The 27,449-nt window shown below is 42.7% G+C and overlaps 1 protein-coding gene across 1 annotated transcript in view; it reads right to left on the minus strand.

Annotated features, from left to right (window-relative positions):
- tbc1d15 (TBC1 domain family, member 15) overlaps nt 1-27,449 on the minus strand; it is a 73,960-nt gene that overhangs the window by 22,067 nt on the left and 24,444 nt on the right. Inside the window, exons 3-6 of the mRNA XM_070900200.1 lie at nt 25,263-25,337; nt 19,646-19,787; nt 17,649-17,862; nt 1,104-1,206 (exon numbers count right to left, since the gene is read on the minus strand). Coding sequence (XP_070756301.1) covers nt 1,104-1,206; nt 17,649-17,862; nt 19,646-19,787; nt 25,263-25,337 — 534 coding nt within the window. The remainder of the gene's footprint in view (nt 1-1,103; nt 1,207-17,648; nt 17,863-19,645; nt 19,788-25,262; nt 25,338-27,449) is intronic.

Raw genomic sequence — 27,449 nt, forward strand, 5'->3', positions numbered from 1 at the left:
GTACGGTTTTAATATATTACTAACAGATCTCCAGTGATACTGCTTATCCTGAATTGGAGGATATGCTATACAACATACAATAGGATATTAGGGCTACTGATTTACAGCAACTGAATAAGACAAACTGTTTTTGACTATAGAGTAATGTAGGAGTGCTAGTGATATTTTTGAGCTTGAATTTTACAATTATATGGAAAGTAACAAAATCAGTGGTTCTGATTACTAGTAAATGTTTGTTTAAATATGTAGGTAATTATATTTTTTTTTATATAAAAAAGCTTAGGATACAGAAGAAATAATTTCCCCCTGGAAATGTGGGCAAGGCTATATTTATTGCCCATCCCTAATTGCCCTAAGCAATTGCTTTTACAACCGTGGCTTCAGAGGCCATCCACAGTCTCGTGTTCAAAAACTTTACTGACTCCCGAACACCTCATGCTTTGTCCTCATAAATAGAATCATTCTTACCACAATGGACGTGAACATTTGTTGGCCATTGCAGATGAAATAATGAATTGCTCTTTAGTGGGCTAGGATTGAACAAAATGATTGTTAATGCTTCTGGATTGTTGAAAAAATCCAATATGCTCATTCCTGTTCTTCAGGGAATGGAATCCCTACCTGGTCTGGCCTACATTACATGATTGACTCACTGCGAGGTGTTGGGGTTGGGGCCCAGAGTTTGAAGCTAAACTGTTAGAAGTTGTCTAAAAATAAAAGAATGGTAATGCAAAAATTAAGTCAGTCCATGATAGGAATAGGGCACCTGTTTTCCTCATTCATTTTTTAAGGGGAGAAGCGAGATCGAGTGAAGTAAGTGGAATTGGCTTTAATGGTTACTTCACTTGTTTGTAAATATAGCAGCTTAACAATTAGCATCTGGCATCGTCTCACTAAGTGTTTCTCAATCTGCTTTTGGAAAGATTGGACAATTGTACATGAGGATACAAGACATCTAATTCAGACCAAGGGGGACTATTGTTACACCCATGGAGCACGCTATTGTACAATTAAATATTGGGCAGTATGGACACACTCTTACACCTAAGACAATCAGAAAAAATACTTTAAAGTTATACATCTTAAATATGTCATGCACTTACATGCACTAAGCCAACTGCGTTTCCCTCAAACAGGTTCTCAAAAGACTGAGAAAGTGCCTTACTATTGTATGTAACAAGGAGTACTCGGTCATCCTGTGATGATCTATAGGAAAACAACAAAAAGTTAGATCACATCACGCAGAGTTCATTTACGTTTAGCTGTGTTCATTTGGTTCAATGACACATGCCGTCAAATCTAGCTGCAGAAAAAAAACTATCAACATTTATTTTCAGTTTTCAAATCAAAGATTATAATTAAGATAACAAAAAAATATTTTATGCACTATCGAAAGAAATACAATATAAAACACTCAGCATTATAAGATGCGTTATTGAGAAGAGTCAGAAAAGAAAGAGCTTTACAATAGTATTCGTGCATGAGAGAGTGAACTTCAGTATGTAGATACTGAACTGCTTCAACATCCTCAGATTGAAATTAAGTCTTCAGTTTTGGCACACTCTGTGCCTAGGACTTAACTACACCTTCACAATGGTATCTGCTGCTCCAGGACAAGATCCTATAATTATATTATTCTCCAGCTCTTGAAAGATAATGATGCTGGAAGCCAAGGCTAAATGATGAAACATCATGGGGGAAATTTAGCACACAAAAAACAGGTCCAATGGTTTTGGGTCCGATGTTAAAAATGTTTAAATCTGAATCCAGACCTCAAACCGCTACTTCAGAGTTTTACAGAGGTAGGTCAAGGGGAGGGCAGCCAACCTGCTCTCAGGAGGCGGATTGACAATATAAATATTTTCGTGAGGCCGGCAGCCTCTGATTTAACCTGCTTTGTTGATTTTACAGTGGGCTGCCAGGTTTCCCAGGTCTCCGGAAACCTGGCAGCTGAAATGAGGTGAGAACCTGTGGGCCAGGAGGAGCAGGAGTGCTTCCCCCAAGTTCCCCACATCAGATGTCCATCCATACAAAGGCCTCCGGGGTTCGAGATTGAACACCCCCCCACCCCACCCCCGGTCGCCGAGATCGGCCCCCATCCCTGTGGTCATGGATCAGAACTTCCCAGTCCTGCTGCCTGCTCCCCACTTAACTGGATGCCAAGCCCGTCAATCAGGCTGACTTCCGGGCGGGGAACCGGATTTCCCAGTTTCCCATACGGAACTCCGCCCCCGTGTATGTAACCCATCCCTCTTAATATCCAGGCCCACGTTTCATGCCTAACCTCAGAAATGCTGAAGATAATCACATCTGAAAGGAATTATTTGTAAAAAGGTTTTTTTTGTTCAAAACTATATTATGTGGTGCTATAAATGAGGGTTGTTCTAAAGACCAAAATACAAAATTGTATATAGTTATGCAAATTCCCACCACAGAAATATCACAATTATATATAAAACAAACATGTTTCACTATGTATTTGCAGCTTTAGAAGCTTCAGTTATTATCAGTGATTACCTTTTTTAAATTTCTGATGCTGAAAGTGAGGGTAATTAGTGCTGTTGAATGGTATACCTTCCCAGTATCAGCATCAAGCACTCCCAAGATCAAGTACAGCACATCTAGACAGCAAAATCTTCCCCAATGACGTGCCTTCCTTTCCACTGCACCAGTGTGGCATTTTCTTCTATTTCCCACAAAACCCATCCAGTCTCCTTGACTGAGATTGACAATTAGGGGCAGTTTTGTGCATGTGCTCACTGGATTAAGACTGGCCAAACTCATTTCGTGTAGCACCCTTACAGCAGAGGAGACTTTTATCCCATCAGTTTGGGCTTAAACTGAATTGAGGTCCCAGAGGTAAATGGCCAGTGTCTAACTCACTGCACTATCCAGGGTGTATTTTACGAAGAATACTCAAGGACAAGATCATTGCAGCTCTTCACCCTAGAATACTACTTTGAGCAAAATCTGCTTATGACTATAGAGCTCAGGCATTGATGGGCTTTAGTTGTTACTTTATTTGAGTATTACACAAGCTTTATAAAAAGCTTATTTTTACAGCAGGTTTTTCATAATTAAATTTATCGGGAAGACTCCAAACTGATCACTTTGCTTTTTGCTATGTCTGTCTTTCAGGATAATGATAATCCAATGTTGCAGCAATTACATTTCTTATTGCGTGTCGCTGAACAGTTATGCATCTTATCTCAGCTGGACCTAATCCACGCACTTCTATTATTGAAGTTGAACGATAAGAACTTTAATAACTGAAAACTGTTGGCAAACCTGGGATAACAGGATGCGCTTATTTGAAATGAGAAATCTGACACAGCCTTTCCATCTAAGAGACAAGCTGATACTGTACACGATTGAGGTGGCAGCAGTTAAACAATGACTAATTCATTTTACTGCAGACAGCTGGGTTATAAAGAACTAACCAGACAGATTCAACACAAAACTGGAAAAAATGAATAAGCTTTGTGAATCATTACCGTGCTTCTGTTGACTAGGAGCTCACAATCCACAAGATAGCTTAGAAACCACAGTAAACATTGCAATAAGCTCCATAAGTGGCTGTAATTCATGTATCAAAAACTGAAGAACAGTTACAGAATCAACATTTCAAGGTCAAATATTTAGAAACTTTGTCTCTCTCTATAATTCCAAGATACAGATATTAACATCTGCTCTCCCCATCCCAAAGCGCGCACACAACTATTTATATGAACTACTGGCCATATATTTTTTGGGATGGAGGGAGAAAGAAGAAGAAACAGTCAAAAAGCTTGATTAATCACTGCTTCAAGCTAAAATGCAAATCATTTTTCTGAGGGTATTAGTCAATCTCCCATGCGGTTGTACATGTGAGTCAAGACCAAGTACAGTCTGCAGGTCAAGGTCGGAAGGCAGGCGTTTGTTTGACCAGGGTGTGCAGAGCTAATTCAGTCCCCATTTTAAGGCCATGTATTCCATCCCTTTTTTTTTTAAACATACTTTGATTTTATATTATTTGAATTGCAAAATTTATGCAATTTGTAAAGCAGTGACTAAAGTTGGTTGGAGCATAGGAGCTTCTCTGCAACACAGGCTGAGAATTTGAGAGACAAGACAGGCGCTACTGTGTCACCACTCGTGGGTGAGTGTAAATACAACATGAGGTTACACAGCTGGTTTCCATTATATATGTTATGTATGTAAACATTGTAACTGTGTTAGACTTGCCACCAGAGGGCGCAACTGTTGGAGGCCCAAGGGTCACCTGCACACCTCGGGCAAGGGAGTATAAAAGGTTGTCTGCCATGCTGCTTAGGCACTCTGGAGTTGTATTAAAGAGACTAAGGTCACGTCAGTTTTAGCTCACAGTACTCGGTCTTGTGGAGCTCTTCCATACTTAACAATATATGTGGACGCATGGAAGTGTGACAAAACCATGACCACAGAAAATAGTTTTTTTTTTAAACCAGGAAGGATAGGCAAATGCAAGATTTTTAATATATTACATCCCCAGATTATTCATATTAGCATGTTGCAGCTGTCTAAACCTCTAGCCTCAGACATTTACAATATTCAAACAAATGACTACCAAGCACCATTATGCGAACAGTCAGGCATCCAGACAAGTTTGGAAAAAAAAAATCAGATTAAAATGTTTTATTAATTAATTTATGCACATTTTAAGTAGTTCCTCCAAAAAGCAAATTCAGGTATAGATCTATTTTTATATTCCACAAAAGGCACTCTTTTATTTTAAACTCTGGGTCATATTCATTTTTTAACCTAACTTCCTTGATTATTTACTTCATTTTTTATTCCTCGATCAGTGTCATATCTCCCTTTGCCTCAAAGCAGCCACACACCAAATTCCTAGTTCATTCAGGCCCCATCCTCTGCCCAACATGGATTTCCCTTTCCTTTCTAGTGATACCACAATTTGAAACCTTGGCCTGCACAGCTTGTTGCTCGTCCGTACCCAAACCAAATCTGTCCTCATCTCAAGAGTGCTCGGCTCGGAAATGAAACAAAGAATGACTTTGAAAGGCAAAGGTAAAGAAAGAAAAACAGTTTTAAAAAAAAGATATGAATGATGAAAATATGCAACTGATTGACAGTTAGACAGAAACAAAAAGAGACAGAAGAAAAGACAGATACAGAGAAAGACACGAAGTGCATGGCAGGCTTACAGAATGGCCAACAGGAAATAGGATGCAAAGGAAAGGACAGACTTACAAGAAGTGAGAGAAATTCTCAGATCCACAGATAAGAAAAACCTGAGAAAAAGTGCAAGAAAACACACAAACAGAAACAGAGTCAAAGGATCAGAGTGGGAGACACAAATGTTATTTATCTTTTCAACTAGTATATTTGTAAAATTAAGTTAATTACTAATGCCAAATGTTTTAACACGTGATGGATCTTTTAATACCATCATCATAGGCAGTCGATCGGAATCGAGGAAGACTTGCTTCCACTCTAAAAATGAGTCCTTATGTGGCTGAACAGTCCAATGAGAGAACCATAGTCCCTGTTACAAGTGGGACAGATAGTCTTTGAGGGAACGGGTTGGTGGGACAGGTTTGCTGTGCGCTCTTTCCGCAGCCTGCGCTTGATTTCTGCATGCTCTCAGCGACGAGACTCGAGGTGCTCAGCACCCTCCCGGATGCACTTCCTCCACTTAGGGCGGTCTTGGCCAGGGACTCCCAGGTGTCAGTGGGGATGTTGCACTTTATCAGGGAGACTTTGTAATGTTTCCTCTGCCCACCTTTGGCTCGTTTGCCGTGAAGGAGTTCAGAGTAGAGCGCTTGCTTTGGGAGTCTTGTGTCTGGCATGCAAACAATGTGGCCTGCCCAGCGGAGCTGATCAAGTGTGGTCAGTGCTTCAATGCTGAGGATGTTGGCCTATAATCTTTTAATACAATTACTATCTAAAACTCTCACTGTTGGCCTTCAATTTTATCAAATTTAAATTCGCCTCAATGTATCATCACTGCCTGGCTCTCATCCACATCCCTCACATAAACATTGGAAAACAACTTATATGAAACAAGATGCCATCAACATGTTGGTACTAAGGTTGAAGGCACAGAATTAGTATTCTTAACATATGAACAGTTTATGAATAAGAGATTAAAATTTTAAAAGGTACATCAGGTTAGGAATAGTTTAAAACGCTCAAAAAAAGGCAAAAAACCCATATGGGGCGTGTGGGTTCTGATGAGGGAGGATGGTAGGAGAACAGAGGGCCTTCCAAAATATGGAGCAGAGAGACATGTTCTCTCATCTCCCTCCCCCGCCAACCATGGCATCAGTAACAGCAAAACAAGCATATGCAATATCAATTTTAAGCTGGATGACATTTCTGTGTCTGCTAGATTGCTGATCGCATTTTGTGATTACATTTTATGAAAAAGTGTCTTTTAGACCAAAATGTATTGAGTATGACTGAGGCTAGTGAGAGAGGCATCAATGAAATACATGCCAAAGCAGCAGCTGCAAGCACTTACTAAAATTTGTACAATTCAAGAAAATTATGAAATATTTCATCTGAAGTATCAGTAGCTGCACATTTTGTCGTATAATTCATTCTATAGAAGAGAATCATTCTTCCTGTCCCTGGGAATCTTAATTTTCACTTATTTAAATTAACATTTTCATACAAATTATAATTGAATTTTTAAAAATCAGAAATCTAACTTCCAACCGCAAGCTGTAACCTGGGGATTTGTGAACACTTAAATATTACCAGCAATTCCTCACTGGATATGCTCAGGGCAATTTTAAATTCTGCAGTTATACTGCACTACCAGGCTAAAACTGGTAGTTTCCAAGAGTGGCGACATCAGAATTGTATTGTGAGCAGCCCCCCCAGTTGCAAATCTGCACTCCCACCATCAAGATTGAACTCTGTGCAGGCATTTGACCACATATGTGTAGTGTTCTGCTCCCAGCCAGTCAAATGATTTGAAAGTACAGGTCAGAGTGTTCACACATTCAACATATTAAGGAAAACTCTGCTTACGTTTATAAGGAGGTCCAACACATCTCTTGGAACACTCCTCAAATCTGACTTTATACTCCATGTGGTGTCAAGCCCAAGCAGTACGAGAATGCTTCCACAAGAGGGTGTCACACTCCTGCACTCTGGAGTCAAATCCGAATCTGACTCCAAAATGATATCCATACAAACATGAGCACCCTTGGAGACATAACACAATTTGCTGTCAGAGATCATTTATGCTAGCATTAGATAGAGTGGATAGGAAGAACTTATTTCTTCACCAGCTAGCAGATTTGGGAGTAAGATTTTATAATTACAATTTATATGAAAATGCTACTTTCAACATTAAACTGAGGGATGGGGTAATTGATGGAAGAACATATCTTTTTCCTTTCAAGAATGAATTGATTCCATGAGGGTATTCAGTCAAGGAGGGGAAAAGGTAGACAGAATTAATGTAGAATACTATCCAAATATCTTTTAACTCATCTGGGGTGTTTACTATGGAAACCGACAGGTGCCAATCTATAATTCCTTAAAAAAAATTAAAAGCTTTCCCAAAAGGATACACAAAATGCATATTCTGATAATCCTAGTGGCCAAAGCAACTTCTATGTTGAACAAGAGTTTCTCAGCTTGCATTAGATACAAAGTCCACATTATATAATTAAAGGCAATGTATTAAATACAGAGGTAACTCGATTCTGCAACTGACCATGCTCGATGACAATGCTGGTTTTCCAAAATGAAGATCTTTAGTACAAACAACCCTCATCCAGATATTTAAAACAATGCACTCAAGTAGACACACAATGACTAGTGGACTTACTGGGCAGCAAAATAAGAAAAAAAAATTCCTAGATGATAAAATGTCGATAGACGATAACTGTCTTCCTTTCAATAAGCATTTTTTTTTTAAAGTGGAAAACACAGGTCATATGCCAAGTTACACACCTGAAAGGTAGGTAGGTCTGCCGTCAAATTGAAACACATTTTTCTAAATTTTAAACAGATTTCAGAAATCCACAACTCGAAGTGGGCACCATGCTCCATTAAAAAAAGTGTAACATTTCTTAAAACTGCCTGCAATTTGTATGTAACTAGTGTGAATGTAAAACCCATAATTAAACGAGGGTATAAGTAGGATTTTTGAAACTGGTCTCTTTTACTTAATGATGGGTTTTAAATTTGTATGTCTACTTTCTTCTGACGTTTTAACTACTTGCTCAGTGATTTATTCAAACTTATCTAATAACTGGATGGAATGATGGAGGAAGAGGGAGGGATTTTGTTAGTGCTACTTATATATCTAGCTTCAAATATTAATCTATTTAATAGCATTCCTGGGTAAGCTTGATTGGCATCCCACCCTCCACCTTAAACATTCACTCCCTGCACCGTGGCTGCACTGTGTACCATCTACAAGATGCACTGCAACAACTCGCCAAGGCTTCTTCGACAGCACATCCCAAACCCACGACCTCTCCCACTTAGAAGGACAAGGGCGGCAGGCGCATGGGAGCACCACCACCACCAAGTTTCCCTCCAAGTCACACACCATCCTGACTTGGAAATATATCATAGTCGCTGGGTCAAAATCCTAAACACCCTCCCCAACAGCACTGTGGGAGTACTTCATACAAATCTAAACTAAATTAAAAATGACAGACAGGTAAAGACCATCTGGTCCATCGAGCCTGTTCCACAGAATTGCGATACCTTGTATATCACAACATATAAACTCCACCCCACCCAAAACCATGTGAACTCCTGGGAGAGGCAAAAAACAGATTAAAAAAAACCAGGCCTGCAGGGGTTCAAGAAGGCAACTCACCACTAGCTTCTCAGGGGCAATTAGGGATGGGCAATAAATACTGATCTTGCTGGCGATGCTCATGTCCCGTGAATGAATTTTTAAAAAGTTATTATTTTGTAATTGGTCTGAAGTAAATAATGAAATGTAATTTCTCACTTGTGAAACAGACAATCATTACATTAAAGTGCAGAAGAGGAGGCCATCTGGCCTATTTAGCTCACGCTTTGATAGGAGCCTTAATTCACCCACTGCCCCCCAAAACAGCGTTTAACTGCCTCTTGCTTGACACATTGCAATCATTAATCCTTCTGTGTGGATATCACCATGCATCTTCATAACTTTCACTGGCACTAACAATTACCATGACAGTCACAACTGGCAATAAAATAAGCAATAATATTGGTCTTGCAGTTTAATTCATCCAACCACAGCAACCACCACCCCCCCCCCCCAAACAATAAAATTGCTGCCTTAGGAACAAGTATTCACTATCCTGCAGGATATAATAAAAGTTTTTATTAATATAGAAGTGAGGTTCTATACATTTGAATCTATCTTTTCAGATTCATCTCAACCTGCTCAATCTATGATTTTCATTTATTTTATAATATACACTAAATTTATTAGTTTGAATTGACCAATATACTTTCAGGATTCATCTATGGCTTAAATATAATCTACAACATAACATATCAAACACCATGCGATATCATTTTACAATTAATGTAGTAATAGCACAATTGTAATTATTCCATAAGAACATAAGAAATAGGAGCAGGAGCAGGCCATTCGGCCCTTCGAGCCTGATCCGACATTCAGTAATATTACAGCTGATCTTCTACATCAACTCCACCTTCACGCACTATTTACATATCCCTAGATTCCCTTAATATCTAAAAATCTATCAATCTCTGCCTTGAGTATACTCAACAACTGAGCATCCACAGCTCTCTGGGGTAGAGAATTCCAAAGATTCACAACTCTTAAGTGAAGAAATTTCTCCTCAACTCGGTCCTAAATGGCCGACCCATTATTCTGAGACTGTGACCCCTAGTTCTAGACTCCCAAGCCAGGGGAATCCTCCCTGCATCCACCCTGTCAAAATGTGTAAGAATTTTGTATGTTTCAATGAGATCACCTCTCATTCTTCTAAATTCTAGGGAATATAGGCCTAGTCTCCTCAAAGGACGATCCCACCCATCCCAGAAATCAGTCCGGTGAACCTTTAAGGCAAGTATTTCCTTCCTTAAGAAAAAGAGAACAAAACTGCACACAGTACTCCAAGTGTGGTCTTACCAAAGCCCTATATAGTGCTTTTGTTTGTAGAATAATTGCTGTCTGTGATACAAAACAGTAACTTAGTTTTTGTATAAAAAATTCAAAATAGTTACTGGAGGAAAAAACTTTAAAGTATGAAAGATAACAGGACTCAAGTCATTTTGTCAAACAAGTAGTAATTTGTAGTAGCCATTTAAAACAATGTGTTATAATATAGAATTTTGTTAGATTTGTTCTCATTGCTTGGGAAGGATAAAATTGAATTTCTCATGCAACATAATTTGTGGTACTAAAAAGCATAATGAGATCAGCTTTTGGCTAGTTATCAAAGATTAACTGATAATGGAATGCCATCTAGTGGCGACACATGCACAACTGCCAACTGATCTGTGTATTTCCAGTATTTTCTATTTAGTTTGATTTCCAGCAATTGAGGGTTATTTTTTCTTTTTACTTGTACTGTAATAAAATAAATACTTGAAAAAACAATGACAATGAGCTCCTGATTGGAGTAGATCAGGACTAACAATAGATTATGGAGATACTCTCATGATTCTCACACCTCCTTCAGTCATGGTGAGTTTTAAGCCACAAACAAATCATTTGGAACCAGAACTTACGTACCCAGATGCAAAATTTTCAAAATTCTCATGCACTGCCTAAAAACTATAAAAGTAGAAACTGTATAGATTGGGAGAAAAATCATGTTTGTTTTGTGTTTGGTGTATCAATTAATCTTGCGACTAAAATTTTTTAATCGCAATTAATCTTGGTTTTAATCGCTTATTTAATTGATACCATTGTGGCCAGCATTGTTAAATCACATCTTTACATTGTTTGGACCCAAGTTTCCACGTGATATGCTCCTGATTTTTAGGAGCAACTAGTGTAGAACGGAGTATCTTAGAAATCGGAATTCTCCACATTTAGGCCCCAAGTTTCCACACGCGGCAAAACAGGCGCCCCTCCGAGCTGGGCGCCCGTTTTTCGCGGCGCACAGGGGGCGGAGCCTACCACTCACGGCAATTTTGTAAGCAGGAGGGGGCGGGTACAATTTAAATGAGTTTTTTTCGTGCGCGCAGTCTGAGGAAACATTGGCACTCGGCCATTTTAAAAAGTGCTGCAGAAAAAGTAAAAATGTGTTTATTGAACCCTTGCAAAGGCTTGCATTTTAATTTTCTTGATATTTCTGTGTTTGAGGGTGAGGGAGTGCATTCTGTAATTAAAGACTGACTGTGATAAACGGGACACTTGTTTGAGACTATTCAAATTCTTTGTAGCTGTTCAATTTTTAAAATTTTTTAATAAAACCACATTGCCCTTCCATGATCAGCACTGAGGCTTCTTGCAGCTTTCTCCCCCTGCCGACCGTCGGGCCCGACGGGAAACGGCTGCCTCAAGTAATGAGGCTTCCTGTAGCCTACTCCCTGCCTTCCCCCCCCTGCCGTCGGGAATGGCTGCCTCAAGCAATGAGGCTTCCTGTAGCCTACTCCCTGCCTCCCCCCCCTGCCGTCGGGAATGGCTGCCTCAAGCAATGAGGCTTCCTGTAGCCTACTCCCTGCCTTCCCCCCCCCCCTGCCGTCCGTCGGGCCCGGCGGCAAACGGCTGCCTCAAGTACTGAGGCTTCTTGCAGCTTTCTCCCTCCCTCCTCCCCATTGCCGTCGGTCTGTCCCGACGGCAAACCGCTGCCTGAAAGGCCTGCCTGAAGCACTTTCACACAGGTAGGAACATGGTTTATTTAATCTTTTTTTTGCTTATAAATTTTTATTCAGGTTGGATTTATTTGTATAATATTTGTATAAGTATAACTAAGGATTTATTGTAGAATTTAATTACTTCCCTTCCCCCCCCCCCCCACCTCGTTCCCGACGCCTAATTTGTAACCTGCGCTTGATTTTTTAATGTGTAGACAAGGTTTTTTCAAGCCTACAAAAATCTTCACTTGCTCCATTCTAAGTTAGTTTGGAGTACGTTTTCACTGTGGAAACTTTCAAATCAGGCATCAGTGGCCGGACACGCCCCCTTTTGAAAAAAAAATTCTGTTCAAAAGTGAAACTATTCTACCTGACTAGAACTGCAGAAAACTTAAATGTGGAGAATTCCGATTTCTAAGATACTCCGTTCTCCACCTGTTGCTCCTAAAAATCAGGAGCAAATCATGTGGAAACTTGGGGCCTTAGTTTGCTCCAGTTCTAGTCAGTTAGAACAGTTTCACTTTGGAACAGAATTTTTTTTTCAAAAGGGGGCGTGTCCGACCACTTACGCCTGATTTCAAAGTTTCGTGAGTGAAAACTTACTCCAAACTAACTTAGAATGGAGTAAGTGAAGATTTTTGTACGCTCGAAAAAATCTTGTCTACACTTTAGAAAATCAGGCGTAAGTTACAAATTAGGCGTAGGGAACAGGGGGGGGGGGGGAGGGGGGGGGAAGGGAAGTCATTAAATTCTACAATCAATCCTTAGTTATACTTATACAAATATTATACAAATAAATCCAACTTGAATAAAAATTTATAAGCAAAGAAAAGATTAAATAAACCATGTTCCTAACTGTGTGAAAGTGCTTCAGGCAGGCCTTTCATGTTGGAGACAGGCAGCGGTGTGGCGTCAGTGTCTCGACAGCAGCGGCAGCAAGCTTCGAGCTGAGCTGCAGTGCTTGAGGCAGGCCTTCATTCTCTTCGTGGCTGGCCGCAAAGCAGCAGCACCGGACGGACCCGAGGCCATTTGGCCACGAGATATCAGTGGCTGGCCGGCAGCCGAAGAATCAGCGGACCGACGTGAGGCCATTCGGCCATAGGATATCAGCGGCGTCAGTGGCTGGCCGGCAGCCGAAGATACAGCAGCAGCCTTCGAGCTGTGAGGGGGACTGAGGCCATTTGGACAGGGAGAGGCAGCCACATCGACAGTTTTATATTTAAATTTGCAGAATGGGTGCTGCATTGTCAATACCACGGATTATTGCAAAGTTGAATTGGCACTCTTATTTCCCCAAACACACAGTCCTTAATTTGTATGCACCAATGCAGCACCGGTTCTGCAAGTTTAGCTGTGAAATGCTGAACTCACTGATTTCAGCAGGTGATTTATTCAGCAGTGCTGCTAAAAGCACTCCCTCACACACAGAAATATCAAAAAAAATTAAATTACAAGCCTTTGCAGGGTCCAAGAAACAAATCTTCACTTTTTCTGCAGTATTTTTAAAAATGGCCGAGTGCCAATGTTTGTGTGAGACTGCGCGTGCGCGCACACTCCAACGCGCACACGCAGGGTTGCCGGCACCACGAAGGCCAATTTAAATTGTACCCGCCCCCGCTACTTAGAAAATCGGCGCGAGTGTTAGGCTCCGCCCCCTGCTGCGAAGAGCGCGCCACGCCAAGCAGACATCGAGCTTTAGGCGCAGTTTCGACGCGAAAAACAGGCACCCAGCTCGGAGGTGCGCTGTTTTCGCCGCGGCACGAAACTTGGGGCCATAATCTCTAGTTAGCATGCTGGTGTCTATTTTGATCTGTGTGCCAATAAGTCAGCCTTGTCTTTACTGTTCGTGGGGGTGATTTGTCTGGTGGGATAAAGGTTGATTATAAGATGGATGGATGGACAAGGAGCTTATAGTACCAGTGGTTACACGTTAGAATTAACCGCATAATACAGAGATACTCAAAAATCTTTTAACTGAAAACTAAAGGAAAAGTAATGGTAAATTACCTTTCAAGTCAATCTCCGCCTTTAAGTTATTACGGTAAAAATAACAATGAGGCGATAAGCGCTCACTATTTTTAAAGGGTAAATCGGACAGCAACTTTGGGCAACTGCACATGCATAGTTAAATGTGGAAATCAGGCAGTTGCTGTCCGAGTTGCCCTATGCCTCCTGAAGCTTTGTTATAGCAGCACCCCGCCGAAAGACTCGTTATTGAAACACATGGAAGGGCGTGAAGTTGGGGTACTTACATGATAGATACCTACTAAACATGCCAGAAAAAGTTAGGGCTTGTGCATTCAAATGTAGGTGAATTTTTAATGGCATGATAAGTCTTACTCACTGCCAAACAACCATTCTGACACTGAAAATTTTACTTTACAAATGTGAAGTCTCATTCCTTCAGATTTTAATTAATGTTGGAGATTTAAAAAAAATTAAAACATTTTAAATAAAAACGTTTTACTTTTTCTTTCCGTCTCATCACTCTCTCTGAACCCCATCTTTCTTTCTCTCTCTTTAATTTGCTTTCTGTCCATGATTTGACATTGAATCATTTTATCTTATACTTCCTGGTTCAGACTGCATGCCTCAGTAAGGATTCTTCAATGCGATTGGTTAAGCAGATACACAATTGCTCGTCATGTTCACACAGGTCGCAGACCCGCTGTAGTGGGCAGCGCGCTGTTTTAGATTTCTAATCACCACCAGTTCCAGTGCAAAAACCCATCGAAAGTCTGTGGGCAAGTGTAAGTGTAAGGAACGGCGAGCTCCGTTCGTTCGCTGCTGTCTGCAAAATCTGGGTCATTGAGTTCCTGAGTAAAACGTTGAGTGTAACTGAGTGATTGCAACTAGCTCAGCCCTGAACGCAGCTTCCAAATGGCTCAGGTTCTGCCGTTCCCGCCCTCGAACTGCTCCCTCCTGTCTGACTTTTCCTTCCCTGACCCACCCTAGCAGAAGTTAACTGCAATATACTGACAGTTAACTGTTAGGAACCATTTGCTCATTCATCACAACGCAGCAAAACTAAACTACATTCGCAAAAATTTGCCCTCATGAGGAAGAGACATCAACTAAAGATAATGAGAAGTTACAGCCTCAAATTTTCTATCAAAATGATCCACAAAATCCCACAAAGTAAACAGGAAAGGGGTACTGAGGGAATGATCAGCCATGATCTTATTGAATGGCAGTGCAGGCTCGAAGAGCCAAATGGTCTACTCCTACACCTATTTTCTATGTTTCTATTCCTCATCTGAGCTTTCAGATGAAGCAGCACCTCAGAGGGAAGGGCTAAGAACTGCTGCTCCTCCTGGCACTACAAAAATAATTTTAGACTTACCTTTTTGGGGCCTCTTCCTGTTGTGCACTAGGTTTTACTGAGTGGTGCATTTTCAGTGTATGCTCAACCTAGTAGGCTATCAAGCTTGCACTGGGGTCCTCTGTATGTCATAGGACCCGGCTTTGCAGAGATGAATGAGGTTCTCACCTGATTTAGGCAGGTACCCAGATGAAGGTGCAAGTTAAAACAGCAGTGGAATTGGAACAGAGCAGCGTCGATTTACCATCCCATTTTCACCCGGCACAGGGAGATAAAAATCACCCCGTATCTTCCGACTGATCATAACCCATCTAAATGGAACTGCTGCCTATGTTCAGGATAATTACATTGAATAACCTCAATCGAGCATCCCATTAGTCGTAAATCTAATTAACCTTAAAAGCTGCCGCATGGATCAGGGCCCGGTGGGAAAGAAAAGGAGGTATAGTATGCCTCTTAAAGAAAGGCAGTCTGCCAATTTTGTTGATAAAAGATTCTCTCACTAAAATGTAGGCTCACTCCACCTTCAGGCTACTCATTAAAAATGTAAAAATCAGGATGCATCAATACGCGCCTCCGACAAGCATTGTGCAATTAGATGTAACTAAATATATATATGTAAATGGACACTTAATAGAATATATAAAAGTGATCTCCTCAAATATACAATGGCTTCATATGCACGATCTTGAGAATCTAATTAAAAAATGTATTTTCGATATAGCTCAAAAATGTGAAATCTCTCACTTTACCAAATAAATTCCAAACTGCACAATTTAGTTGTTGATGAAAATATTCTTCACGAACAATGTGGTGCAAGTAATAATTCAAAAATGATACAGCACACCAAGGGTAGAGAGGAATAGAAGTTCAGTGCCAGTGTGCTTAATCTTAGTACAGAACATCAATGACAGCAGAAAGATTGTTTTAAACATTGGAGGTGCACAGTATTGCTAGTCAGGTTGCAGAATTCATGTCTGTGCTACTTTATTTAATTGCTACTTTATTTAATTGCAGTTTAATTTAGTCAGACTCTTCATTATTCACCAACTTCGATCAGGAGACTCTCCTCCATTGTTACACAGAATCAAGTTTCCTCTGCATTTACCTAGTCAACATACAATGCAATCTTACAGTGCACATTTTTGGAAGCGTATTCCCTATGTGCAAAAAAAAAATTACATTCCCCAAATGCCTTCAATTGTTTTAATCAAAAAAGGTACAAAGTGTACAAATCCCCATTAAGTGATGAAGCAAAAACAGAAAATGCTGGAAACACTTCACAGGTCAGGCTGCCTCTATAGAGAGAACATACAAGTTAATGTTTCACATATGGACCCTTCACCAGAACTTCATACTAGAGATGAGAAGCATTTAAAAAGAAACAGAAACAAGGGAGAGAGAAAAAATACAGACAAACATATACACAAGGAAAGTCTTTATGTGGGAAACAGGAGAAGTGATATTAGCATATGGGAATAGATGAGAGAAATTAAAGACATATACTAGATGCAGAGATTGTGACACTAGCTAAAGGGATGGAGGGGAAAGGCAGGTTTAAAGGAAAGCATGGAAAATAGGCAAATCAGAGAAGGCCTCAATGGTCCAGAAGCCTGGTGGAAGAAAAAAAGCCGGTTGCCACCAAAGGTGCAGACCAACTCACCAGCACAGTGTACCAACTAGGTGATGCCCACCCCAAGCACCAGCCCGCACCTTCCCCATGTGCCCACCCCCTCCCTTCCCCAGAACACAGACACGCTAATCCTACATTGCCAGCATGTCATCGTGAAGCAGGCGGAGGATGGTGACAAACTTTTGAGGGCAGCCAAATTTGAGGAGGACACTCCATAATCCCTCACGGTGTCGAAGGCCTTTGTGAGGTCAAAGGCGGCCATGTACAGAAGTTGGTGCTGCTCCCTGCATTTCTCTTGAATTTGACGCACAGTGAAGATCGGAGAGAAAATGAGAGGTATAATTATGGTCTGAAGTTATTAAAGTCAGTATTAAGGCTAGAGGGCTGCAAAGTGCCTAGCAGAAAGATAAGCAGCTGTTCCACAAGTTTGCATCAAGTTTTATTGGAACAACGTAGAAGGCCAAAGTCAGAAAGGGGAGGACAGGGAACTGAAGTGGCAAGTGACAAGTGAGCTGGGGGGTCGCACTTGCAGACAGAATGCAGGTGTTCAGTAAAGCTGTCATTTATTAATAGAGTAACAGAACAACAAACTGCAGAAAATTGATTGCCTGTGGCACAAGCACTGTATAACATGCAGTGATAATGAAGGAATAATGTTTGCTGAATGATTAGCATGAAAATTGTCACTAAAGTTCAAACGTTTCAAAACAATCCCCTCCCTCTCTTGAAAAAGGTTGGGTGTTTTATTTCAACGGGAAAATGTAAAAAATAATTCAGTTGGCGATATGAGGAAAAATTTTAAATGTTACAAAAATGTATTAAAAAGTGCTGCCACATATATTAAATTCAGAAATTTGGTTAACACCTTAAGTTTTGTTATTTTAGTTTAAGCCTTTTTCAATTACTCACTCACTAAGAAGAATAAATCTCTTAAGGCACTGGAGTAGAATCGTGCTGCCTCCATGGTGGAAATGAAGAGCTGGCAGAAAGGTATCGTCCCAAAGACAAAATACCATGTATGACCAGCCCATGCCTTCTGTATTTCTTTTGATGGATTTGAGGTCAGTCAGGCTGAAGGAGAATGCCCATTTACTTCTCTTACTCATATTATATGCTGAATCATCTGAAAAAGTTAAACAGAACATAGATCTATTTTAAGTTAGGATTTACAATTATGAGTCACACAAGGTTTTGTGCTCAAACCTGGGAAAACTGATTTCATTGCTGCTTGAAAAACAATGCAAAAAGAAAAGACTTGCATTTATATAGCGCCTTTCACGACCACCGGACGTCTCAAAGCACTTTACAGCCAATTACGTATTTTTGGAGTGCTGTAATGAAGGAATTTGTGCACAAGCAAACTCCCACAAACAGCAATGTGATAATGACCAGATAATCTGTTTCTCTGTTATGTTGATTGCATTTAGAAATACAATATTTATCCCTCAATCATTTGTAAATGTACAGAACAATTAATATGACAGCCAGCGTTAATTCTCTCTGGCTATTTTATTCCAAGTCCAGATGGTATTGCTGGATTTTTTTTTTTATGTATGTATATAAATCTTGTATATATAAATCTGACTTTATCCAACTTTGAAAGAAGAATCTTCTCTGCGGAGCTAGCCCCAAAATATGTTTACGTTGCTTTGTGTTATCAACAGCTTGGTGTTTATTAGTCTACAGCAAAGTAAACTATAAAATGAAAGATGCTTATCCTCTACAAAGATCACCAAAACTTTGATTAGTATCTTTGAAGTAATTCTAAAGTTATTTTCTCCCATCATTTTGGCACAGAGCCAGTTAAGAACAAAGCATACTCTACAAAGTAGTGATGGGGTAAACTTATGCTTCTAGACATTCAAATCAAGGCTTCACTTGGAAATGAAGTTCTTAATTTTAGCACAGTAATCAGAAATGATAAGCAAAGGAACACATTTCATGTCCAGCCCAAAAGAGAAAAAACTAACCCTTTCAGAAATGAACTTTCTGTTATAATATAATCCCATTGTAAGGCTTCAAAAACCAAAAGCAGTTCTTGTTCATTTATCCCAATATTTCATAAGAGCCCATTTAAGATTGTATCCTTTCCAAAAGCACTTCAGCTACTCAGTTAAGCTAAAATATAAATGCTTTGTAATATGTTTCTTACTTAGGCCTGGATGATTGGATCCATTAATGTTCCTTGAAACCACATAAAAAGGTCTCAATTAGCTCAATAATCCCTTCCAATCAGCAATTCTACAGCATCATTACTTCACTTCTTATAGCAGACACCTACTTTTTCTCTTCATGCCTTCCACATTTAAAAACAATCTCCCTGCACCAAGTACCGTTTTCCAGCTGACCTAGTCCCATGCCCCTGCCAAAGCCACGACTGCCAAAAAGCAGTAAGAGTGATTTTGCCTTCATTATTGTAAAAGTGCCTGGCCGCCATTCAAAACTGGCCTTTCAAAGCATGACCTTACTTAAAGAATACACAATATCCAATCTTAAATCTCCAAGGTACTTAAGTACTAAAATGCTGCATTACCAGAAGGGCTTTAAAAAAAACTTAACTTAATATGTTGTATTTGGCGAGTGCTGTGGCTTACGATATAAAAGGATTTTTTTTCCAATTGAATCAAACTAGCATTATCCAACATAGCGTTAAGAATATTCATTTTCCTTGTTAATACAGTGTTAGATTACTAATCAAGTGCTGCAAGAAAACTTCAGCTATATTTTACTTTTATGCAGTAGTTTTGTAAAGCCAATTTCAGATTTTGCCCTTTGAATTTGTGTTTTAGTGCTGCAAGATGTTACTAATGATTTACTTCCACCAATGAACTTACTATTCCCAAAACATAGACCCTTTAGTGCACTGATGACAGTGTAAACATATTATTCAGCAGTATTTTACATACCATCACCATTCATAAAGGGTTTCTTTTTGAAGGAAACTGTATTAACCATGTCCCATTCAGCTTCACAACTGTTTTGGTGCACTGTACCTCTGGAAGATTTTTCTTTAGGACATTGAGTCCATTCAACAACTGAACTGGAATCCTAAAAGGGAAAAAAAAAATCAATAAAAATAAAGATCAATTTTTCTTCCTGTAACAGTTTCACATTGAAATTTATAAAAGAAATACAGGTATATATTTTCCATATTTGTTTCTTTTGTCCATAAAGACAGAAAGCAGTGACATTAGGGGAGGGACTACCTAATGGTCTGCTTTTAAAGGATTAAATAAAAAGGTTATGTAATTTCAATCTGAAACTCATTTTTAGCATTAAACAAGAAATCAGCAGACTTTTAATTTGCGACACATGAGCCAGCCAAACAATACTTTAATAAACTACGCTTGCAATGTTTTGGACTGTCAATGCAAACATATTTACAGGAAAATAATGGGAATTGTACAATGCATTTTCTCGTGATTATTTTAGCAGTTCATCATCATCATAGGCAGCTCCTGAGTCAAGGATGACTTGTTTCCACTCTAAGGGCCCAAGTTTCCACATGATTCGCGCCTGATTTTTTAGGAGCAACTGGTGGAGAACGGACTATTTTAGAAATCGCAATACTCCACATTTTTTTTTCTGCAGTTCTAGTCAGGTAGAACAGTTCTAGTTTAGAACAGAATTTGTTCTTCAAAAGGGGGCGTGTCCGGCCACTGACGCCTGATTTGAAAGTTTCCACAGTGAAAATGTACTCCAAACTAAAGTAGAATGGAGCCAGTGAAGATTTTTGTAGAACTGAAAAAACCTGTTCTACACATTAAAAAATCAGGCGCAGGTTACAAATTAGGCGTCCAGAACGAGGTGGGGGGTAAAGGGAACTCTTTCAATTCGACAATAAATCCTTATTTATACTTCTACAAATAAATCCAACCTGAATAAACATTTATAAGCCAAGAAAAGATTAAATAAACCATCTTCCTACCTGTGTGAAAGTGCTTCAGCCAGGGAGTATTCTGCAGCCGTTCGTGCCGCTGAGCAGGAGCGGAAGAGAGAGAGAGAGAGAGAGAGAGAGAGAGAGAGAGAGAGAGGGGGAGAGCGCGCGCGGGGGGGGAGGGAGAGCGCGCGGGGGGGGGGGGAGGGAGGGAGAGCGCGCGGGGGGGGGGAGGGAGAGCGCGCGGGGGGGGGGGAGGGAGAGCGCGCGGGGGGGGGGAGGGAGAGCGCGCGGGGGGGGGAGGGAGAGCGCACGGGGGGGGGAGGGAGAGCGCGCGGGGGGGGGGGGAGGGAGAGCGCGCGGGGGGGGGGGGAGGGAGAGCGCGCGGGGGGGGGGGAGGGAGGGAGAGCGCGCGGGGGGGGGGAGGGAGGGAGAGCGCGCGGGGGGGGGGAGGGAGGGAGAGCACGCGGGGGGGGGGAGGGAGAGCGCGCGGGGGGGGGAGGGAGAGCGCGCGGGGGGGGGAGGGAGAGCGCGCGGGGGGGGGGAGGGAGAGCACGCGGGGGGGGGGAGGGAGAGCGCGGGGGGGGGAGGGAGAGCGCGGGGGGGGGAGGGAGAGCGCGGGGGGGGGGAGGGAGAGCGCGGGGGGGGGGGGGAGGGAGAGCGCGCGGGGGGGGGAGGGAGAGCGCGCGGGGGGGGGAGGGAGAGCGCGGGGGGGGGGAGGGAGAGCGCGGGGGGGGGGGAGGGAGAGCGCGGGGGGGGGGAGGGAGAGCGCGCGGGGGGGGGGAGGGAGAGCGCGCGCGGGGGGGGAGGGAGAGCGCGCGGGGGGGGAGGGAGAGCGCGCGGGGGGGGAGTAGGGAGAGCGCGCGGGGGGGGGGTAGGGAGAGCGCGCGGGGGGGGGAGGGAGAGCGCGCGGGGGGGGGAGGGAGAGCGCGCGGGGGGGGGAGGGAGAGCGCGCGGGGGGGGGAGGGAGAGCGCGCGGGGGGGGGGAGGGAGAGCGCGCGGGGGGGGGAGGGAGAGCGCGCGGGGGGGGGAGGGAGAGCGCGCGGGGGGGGGAGGAGAGCGCGCGGGGGGGGAGGGAGAGCGCGCGGGGGGGGGAGGGAGAGCGCGCGGGGGGGGGAGGAGGAGAGAGAGCGGGGGGGGGGGGGAGGAGAGAGAGCGGGGGGGGGGGGGGAGGAGAGAGAGCGGGGGGGGGGGGAGGAGAGAGAGCGGGGGGGGGGGGAGGAGAGAGAGCGGGGGGGGGAGGAGGAGAGCGGGGGGGGGAGGAGAGAGAGCGGGGGGGGAGGGGAGAGAGCGGGGGGGGAGGGGAGAGAGCGGGGGGGGGGAGGGAGAGCGCGCGGGGGGGGAGGGAGAGCGCGCGGGGGGGGAGGGAGAGCGCGCGGGGGGGGAGGGAGAGCGCGGGGGGGGGGAGGAGGAGAGAGAGCGGGGGGGGGGGAGGAGAGAGAGCGGGGGGGGGGGGAGGAGAGAGAGCGGGGGGGGGGGGGAGGAGAGAGAGCGGGGGGGGGGGGGGAGGAGAGAGAGCGGGGGGGGGGGAGGAGAGAGAGCGGGGGGGGGGAGGAGAGAGAGCGGGGGGGGAGGAGAGAGAGCGGGGGGGGGGGGGGGGGAGGGGAGAGAGCGGGGGGGGGGGGGGGAGAGAGCGGGGGGGGGGGGGGAGGGGAGAGAGCGGGGGGGGGGGGAGGGGAGAGAGCGGGGGGGGGGGGGGAGGGGAGAGAGCGGGGGGTGGGAGGGGAGAGAGCGGGGGGGGGCGCGGGTCGGGTCAGTCGGGGGCACGGGTGTCGGTCTGGTCGGGGGGGGGAGCAGGAGCTGGCCGTGGGAGGAGCCTCATTCACGCAGCCCCAGTGAGGCCATTCAGCCAGGGCTAGGGGTTGCATGCTTCGGGCCCCTCCCACACAGTTCGGCGCTTGGAGCTACTGCACTTGCGTGCCGACTGTAGCGCGCATGTGCAGAGGTCCCGGCACTACTTCTCCAGCATTTTGAGGTGTCTGCTGTATGTAGTCCACGTGTCAGCCATATAGCAGGGCGGGTATCACTACTGCCCTGTAGACCATAAGCTTGGTGCCAGATTTGAGGTCCTGGTCTTCAAATACTCTCTTCCTCAGGCAACCAGAGGCTGCACTGGTGCACTGAAGGCGGTGTTGGACCTTGTCGGCAGTGTCTGCTCTTGCTGATAGTCGACTCCCGAGGCATGGAAAATGGTCCACATTGTCTAAGGTCTTGTCGTGGATTTTTGATAATGCTGGGGGGGGGGCGGTGCTGTGTGACGGGATCAGGTTGGTAGAGGACCTATGTCTTACGGATGTTTAGCATAAGGTCTGTGCTTTCGTATGCCTCGGTGAAGGTGTTAACGATGGATTGGAGTCCGGCCTCCGAGTGTGCGCAGACGCAAACATCATTTGCATACTGCAATTCAATGACAGAGGATGGGACGAACTTGGATCTGGCCCGGAGGCGGCGGAGGTTGAACAGGTTCCCTCCCATCTGTACTAGAATTTGCTCCACTCCAGCGGGGAGCTTTCCAAGGGTGAGATGTAGCATTGCAGCAAGGAAGATCGAAAAGAGTGTTGGTGCGATGACGCAGTCTTGCTTGACCCCGGTCCGGACTTAGATGGAGTCTGTGGTGGATCCATTGAGCAGGATCACTGCCTGCATGTCAGCGTGGAGCAGACAGAGGATGGTGACAAACTTTTGAGGGCAGCCGAAACGGAGAATTAGAATTAAAATTAAAATTCAGACTGGATATGGTTACTACCTTTATAAAGTAGAACTCAAACTAGTTTGTTGTTTGCCCCTCAGTTGGCCTCCATAAAATGGGACTGCACATGGTCTTCATAGGCAGCTTGTCGGTTCTCTGGAAAGGTCCTTTGGCACACTGGACACTTGTAAATAAAGTGCTTCTCTCTGTCCTTGATGAGCATCTCACTATTCTTGGCCCTCAGTGTGGTAGGGCCTTGGGTGCTTGGGCCACAGGTTGTCTTGACTGCGTTGAAGAATCTACACATGTCGTGGTTGTCGGCTATCTCCTGGATCTACACCCACCAGCTGTTTTTTAGGTTGCGGGTTTTTTGTTGGACATCGGTTTTCAGCTGTCTGTAAAGCTGCTTTCTTGCTATCGTGTTGCGTTGCTGTTTTAAGTTCAGAAATGCCTTGTGCTTGCAGCTAATTAGCTCCTGGATCTCCTGGTCGTTCTCATCAAACCAGTCTTAGTGTTTCCTGGTCGAATGACAGAGCATCTCTTCGCAGGTGCTGGTTATGGAGGCCTTGAGGGCAGGCCAAGCGTTGTGGGCATTCTGTGTTATCGAGGAAGCTACATTGCTATTCACTTACAAACTTTTTAAATGTGTATATTTATTTGGTCCTCATGTTAGTTGACATTGTAAATGATGCCCCTTCCTCAGGTATTGTACCACCCCCCCGAAAAACCATCATTACCCCTCCCTCAAAAAATGCGCCCTCAACCCATCTGACCTTGCAAACTACTGCTGCATCTCCAACCTCATTTTCCTCTCCAACGTCCTTGAACATGTCGTCGCCGTCCAAATTCGTGCCCATTTTCCTACATTTAAATCTCTCCAAACAAGTTTCCAACCTTACCACAGCGCTGAAACAGCCTTAATCTTCTGTGACTGTTGTCTTCAGCCCCCACCAAGAACTCCATACCCTTGCCACCTTCTACCATCAGAATGTCGCCCACCCTGCCTCCGTCCATGTGGTGCTGAAACTCTCCTCCCTGCCTTTGGCACCTTTAAACTCGACATTCCAATGCTCTCCTTCATGACCTCCCAGAAATATCAGATCATCCAACACAGTACTTCCCATATTCTATCTTGCAGCAAGTCCTGCACACCCATTGTCCCATCATCTCTGACCTACATTGGCTACCAGTCATCTAACGCTTTCAAGAATAGAACAGATATCATCAACTATCTGGTGCAAATGTTTCAGGCAGCAAAATTCACAGGCACTTTAAATTTGAATAATGATACAAGTTAGAACACCGATGGGCAAAGTTTTATGGATGTGTTTCAAGTCTGAAATAATTGGTAATTCATTCCGTAGTTGTTTATATTGTGGATTCACTCTGGGACATGCTTGCAGTTTATATCACAGTAAAGCAACTCAACCATTCCAGAGAGAAGAGAATAATGAATATCCAAAATGGTGAGACTCCTAATTAAGTAAGTGTTTTTTCAAAGAATCATTTCTAGAACTCTGGCCTACCAAAGTAAACTACACTGAAATCCATTTGGTAGACCAGAAGATAAGCTCTAATCATTTTAATATTAATATATTTAATTCATAATTCATTGTAATGAGGGTCTTTGGTAAAGCTGGAATTTTGTTAAACAGGTACCAGGATTTGACAAAGTGAGATCCTACTGTATTAGTAAATTATATCACTAAACACAAATGTAGAAAGATCACAATTAAAACACTAATCATTTTTTCAACCACTGCAGTCAAACAGATACACAGATGAGCATTAGCTGAACTAATCATATGGCACAAATGTATACTACGCAAAATATACTGTAAGTGGACATTAGACATATCAGAGTAACACTATGCTGTTACAGCTTTTGTCAAACTGCTCACTTCACCAGACACAGAACTGAAATCAAACTATTTCACTTGCTTATGTTATAACTTACCTTTCCCGCACAAAAAATATTTGAAGAATCCAGAGACTCATCCACTGGTGACCAATCCACTATACCTCCTGAACCCTGGGAGAACAAGAATATAAGGCAATAAACACCATCAACTATCTGATGCAAATGTTTCAGGCAACAAAATTCACAGACACTTTAAATTTGAATAATGATGCAAGATAGAATACCAATGGACAAAGTTTTATGGATGTGTTTTGAGTCTGAAATGATTGGTAATTCATTCAGTAGTTGATTTTATTGTGGATTCACTCTGGGACATGCTTGCAGTTTATACCACAACAATGCAATTCAATGCAACCCTAACCCTAAATCATACACAAATCTTCTGCAATTTAAATGCCTATTAAATAAATCAATCAAGTTGGAAGTAGTATTACAAGTAGCTTCTACAACTTGCACAAGCAGATCTCGCGTCACATGTTCACAGGGAATCAGAGGATGCACTATTTTATAACAATCGGATATTTATGCCACGTAGGGAATATCAGAACCACTGATTTACATTGATTGAATATATCAAATTCCGTTTTTATTAAAAAAATTAGCCCAGAATACTATTTAAACTGGTGTTTTGGGGATTGAATTCTAAAACTCATTTTTTTGTGACAACTGTAAATGAGCAGCATATATTATGATAAATAAAATTTATATCTTACCAGTTTTATACAGTTTTTTACAATTTATACAGCAAGATATACTAGTTAAGAGTTAAATATCTGTCGGTACTGGGTAGGGAGAGCAGGTTTAGCTCTCGAAGTCCCATTCACCCATGCTTGCTGACCTACATTAGCTCCTGGTCCAGCAGCGCTTAATTTTAAAATTCTCATCCTTGATGGTAAATCCCTCCATGGCCTCGCCCATCCCCATCTCTGTAAACCTCCTCCAACCCCACAACCCTCTGAGATCTCTGCGCTCCTCCAATTCTAGCCTCTTGCACATCCACGATTTTCATCGCTCTATCATTGCTGGCCATGCCTTCAGCTGTGTTGGCCCTAAACTCTGGAACACTCTCCCCAAACCTCTCCAACTCTTGCTCCTCCTTTAAGATGTTCCTTAAAACCTACCTCTTTGACTAAGCTTTTGGTCACCTCTGCGTGCGTGATCACAATTCAAGATGTAAACATTTTCTAACTAACAAAACACCAGAACAGGTGACAATTGGAGACTTTGCTTTCCAAATTATGAAGAATGACATTACTCTCTCTAAAATAAAATGCTTTCTGAAGTTTATAGAACATTTAACATTCAAACACTAACTAAAGCTAAAACAGATGTGTAATCAGTATAGTATATTTGTTCTCTTACATTCAACCTCTACATTTTAAAAATAATTCAAAATTTTACTTGAATAAAGCTTTTGAAATTTGTCCTCTAACTGTATAGTTTTAATAATGAACCAAGTAGATTTTGTTAGAGACAGGCAATCTACCAGTTAGCTAGCTTAAATGCTACTGATTCACCTTGGGAAATTGAGCACTCTGCACATGCTCAGATTGCAGTATGTGCTTTCAGCCAAGTGTCAATGCTCTGGGTAAAAATATCAAGTCCAAATCCAGGCTTTTGGGAAAGGCTGAGGCTTTCAAGTAAAGTTTTTAATGAAGGTTTTTAAAAAGGTACAACAAATTCACTGGATAAATTTAATAATGTAAATTGTGAAATACATATATTTATATTGTTTAAAATCTTAAATATTAGCTATTTCAGTTACTGTGAAAATTGGCAGACAATATCTTTCGAGTGGTTCATTAACAAATTGTGACAGTGAAATGTTTACATGGTTTTCCATTCTAAAAAGGTTTATATAAATGATTACGTACAAAATGTCATTATAATGATTAAGTAGAAAGTTTCCATTTTAAATATTGAAATATAAAGTATTATAGGAATTGTAAATATTAAATGTCTACATGTACACCACTTACTAACACTTTCCTATCATAGAAACATACAAAATAGGTGCAGGAGTAGGCCATTCGGCCCTGCACCACCATTCAATATGATCATGGCTGATCATGCAACTTCAGTACCCCTGGTTGTGGACTTCCCCAACATTGGGAACATTCTTCCTGTATCTAACCTGTCCAATCCCATCAGAATTTTATGATTCTATGAGATCCCCTCTCATTCTTCTAAATTCCAGCAAATATAGAAACATAGAAAATTGAC

The sequence above is a fragment of the Pristiophorus japonicus genome, chromosome 15 (assembly GCF_044704955.1).
Source record: "Pristiophorus japonicus isolate sPriJap1 chromosome 15, sPriJap1.hap1, whole genome shotgun sequence".
Taxonomy (NCBI): domain Eukaryota; kingdom Metazoa; phylum Chordata; class Chondrichthyes; family Pristiophoridae; genus Pristiophorus; species Pristiophorus japonicus.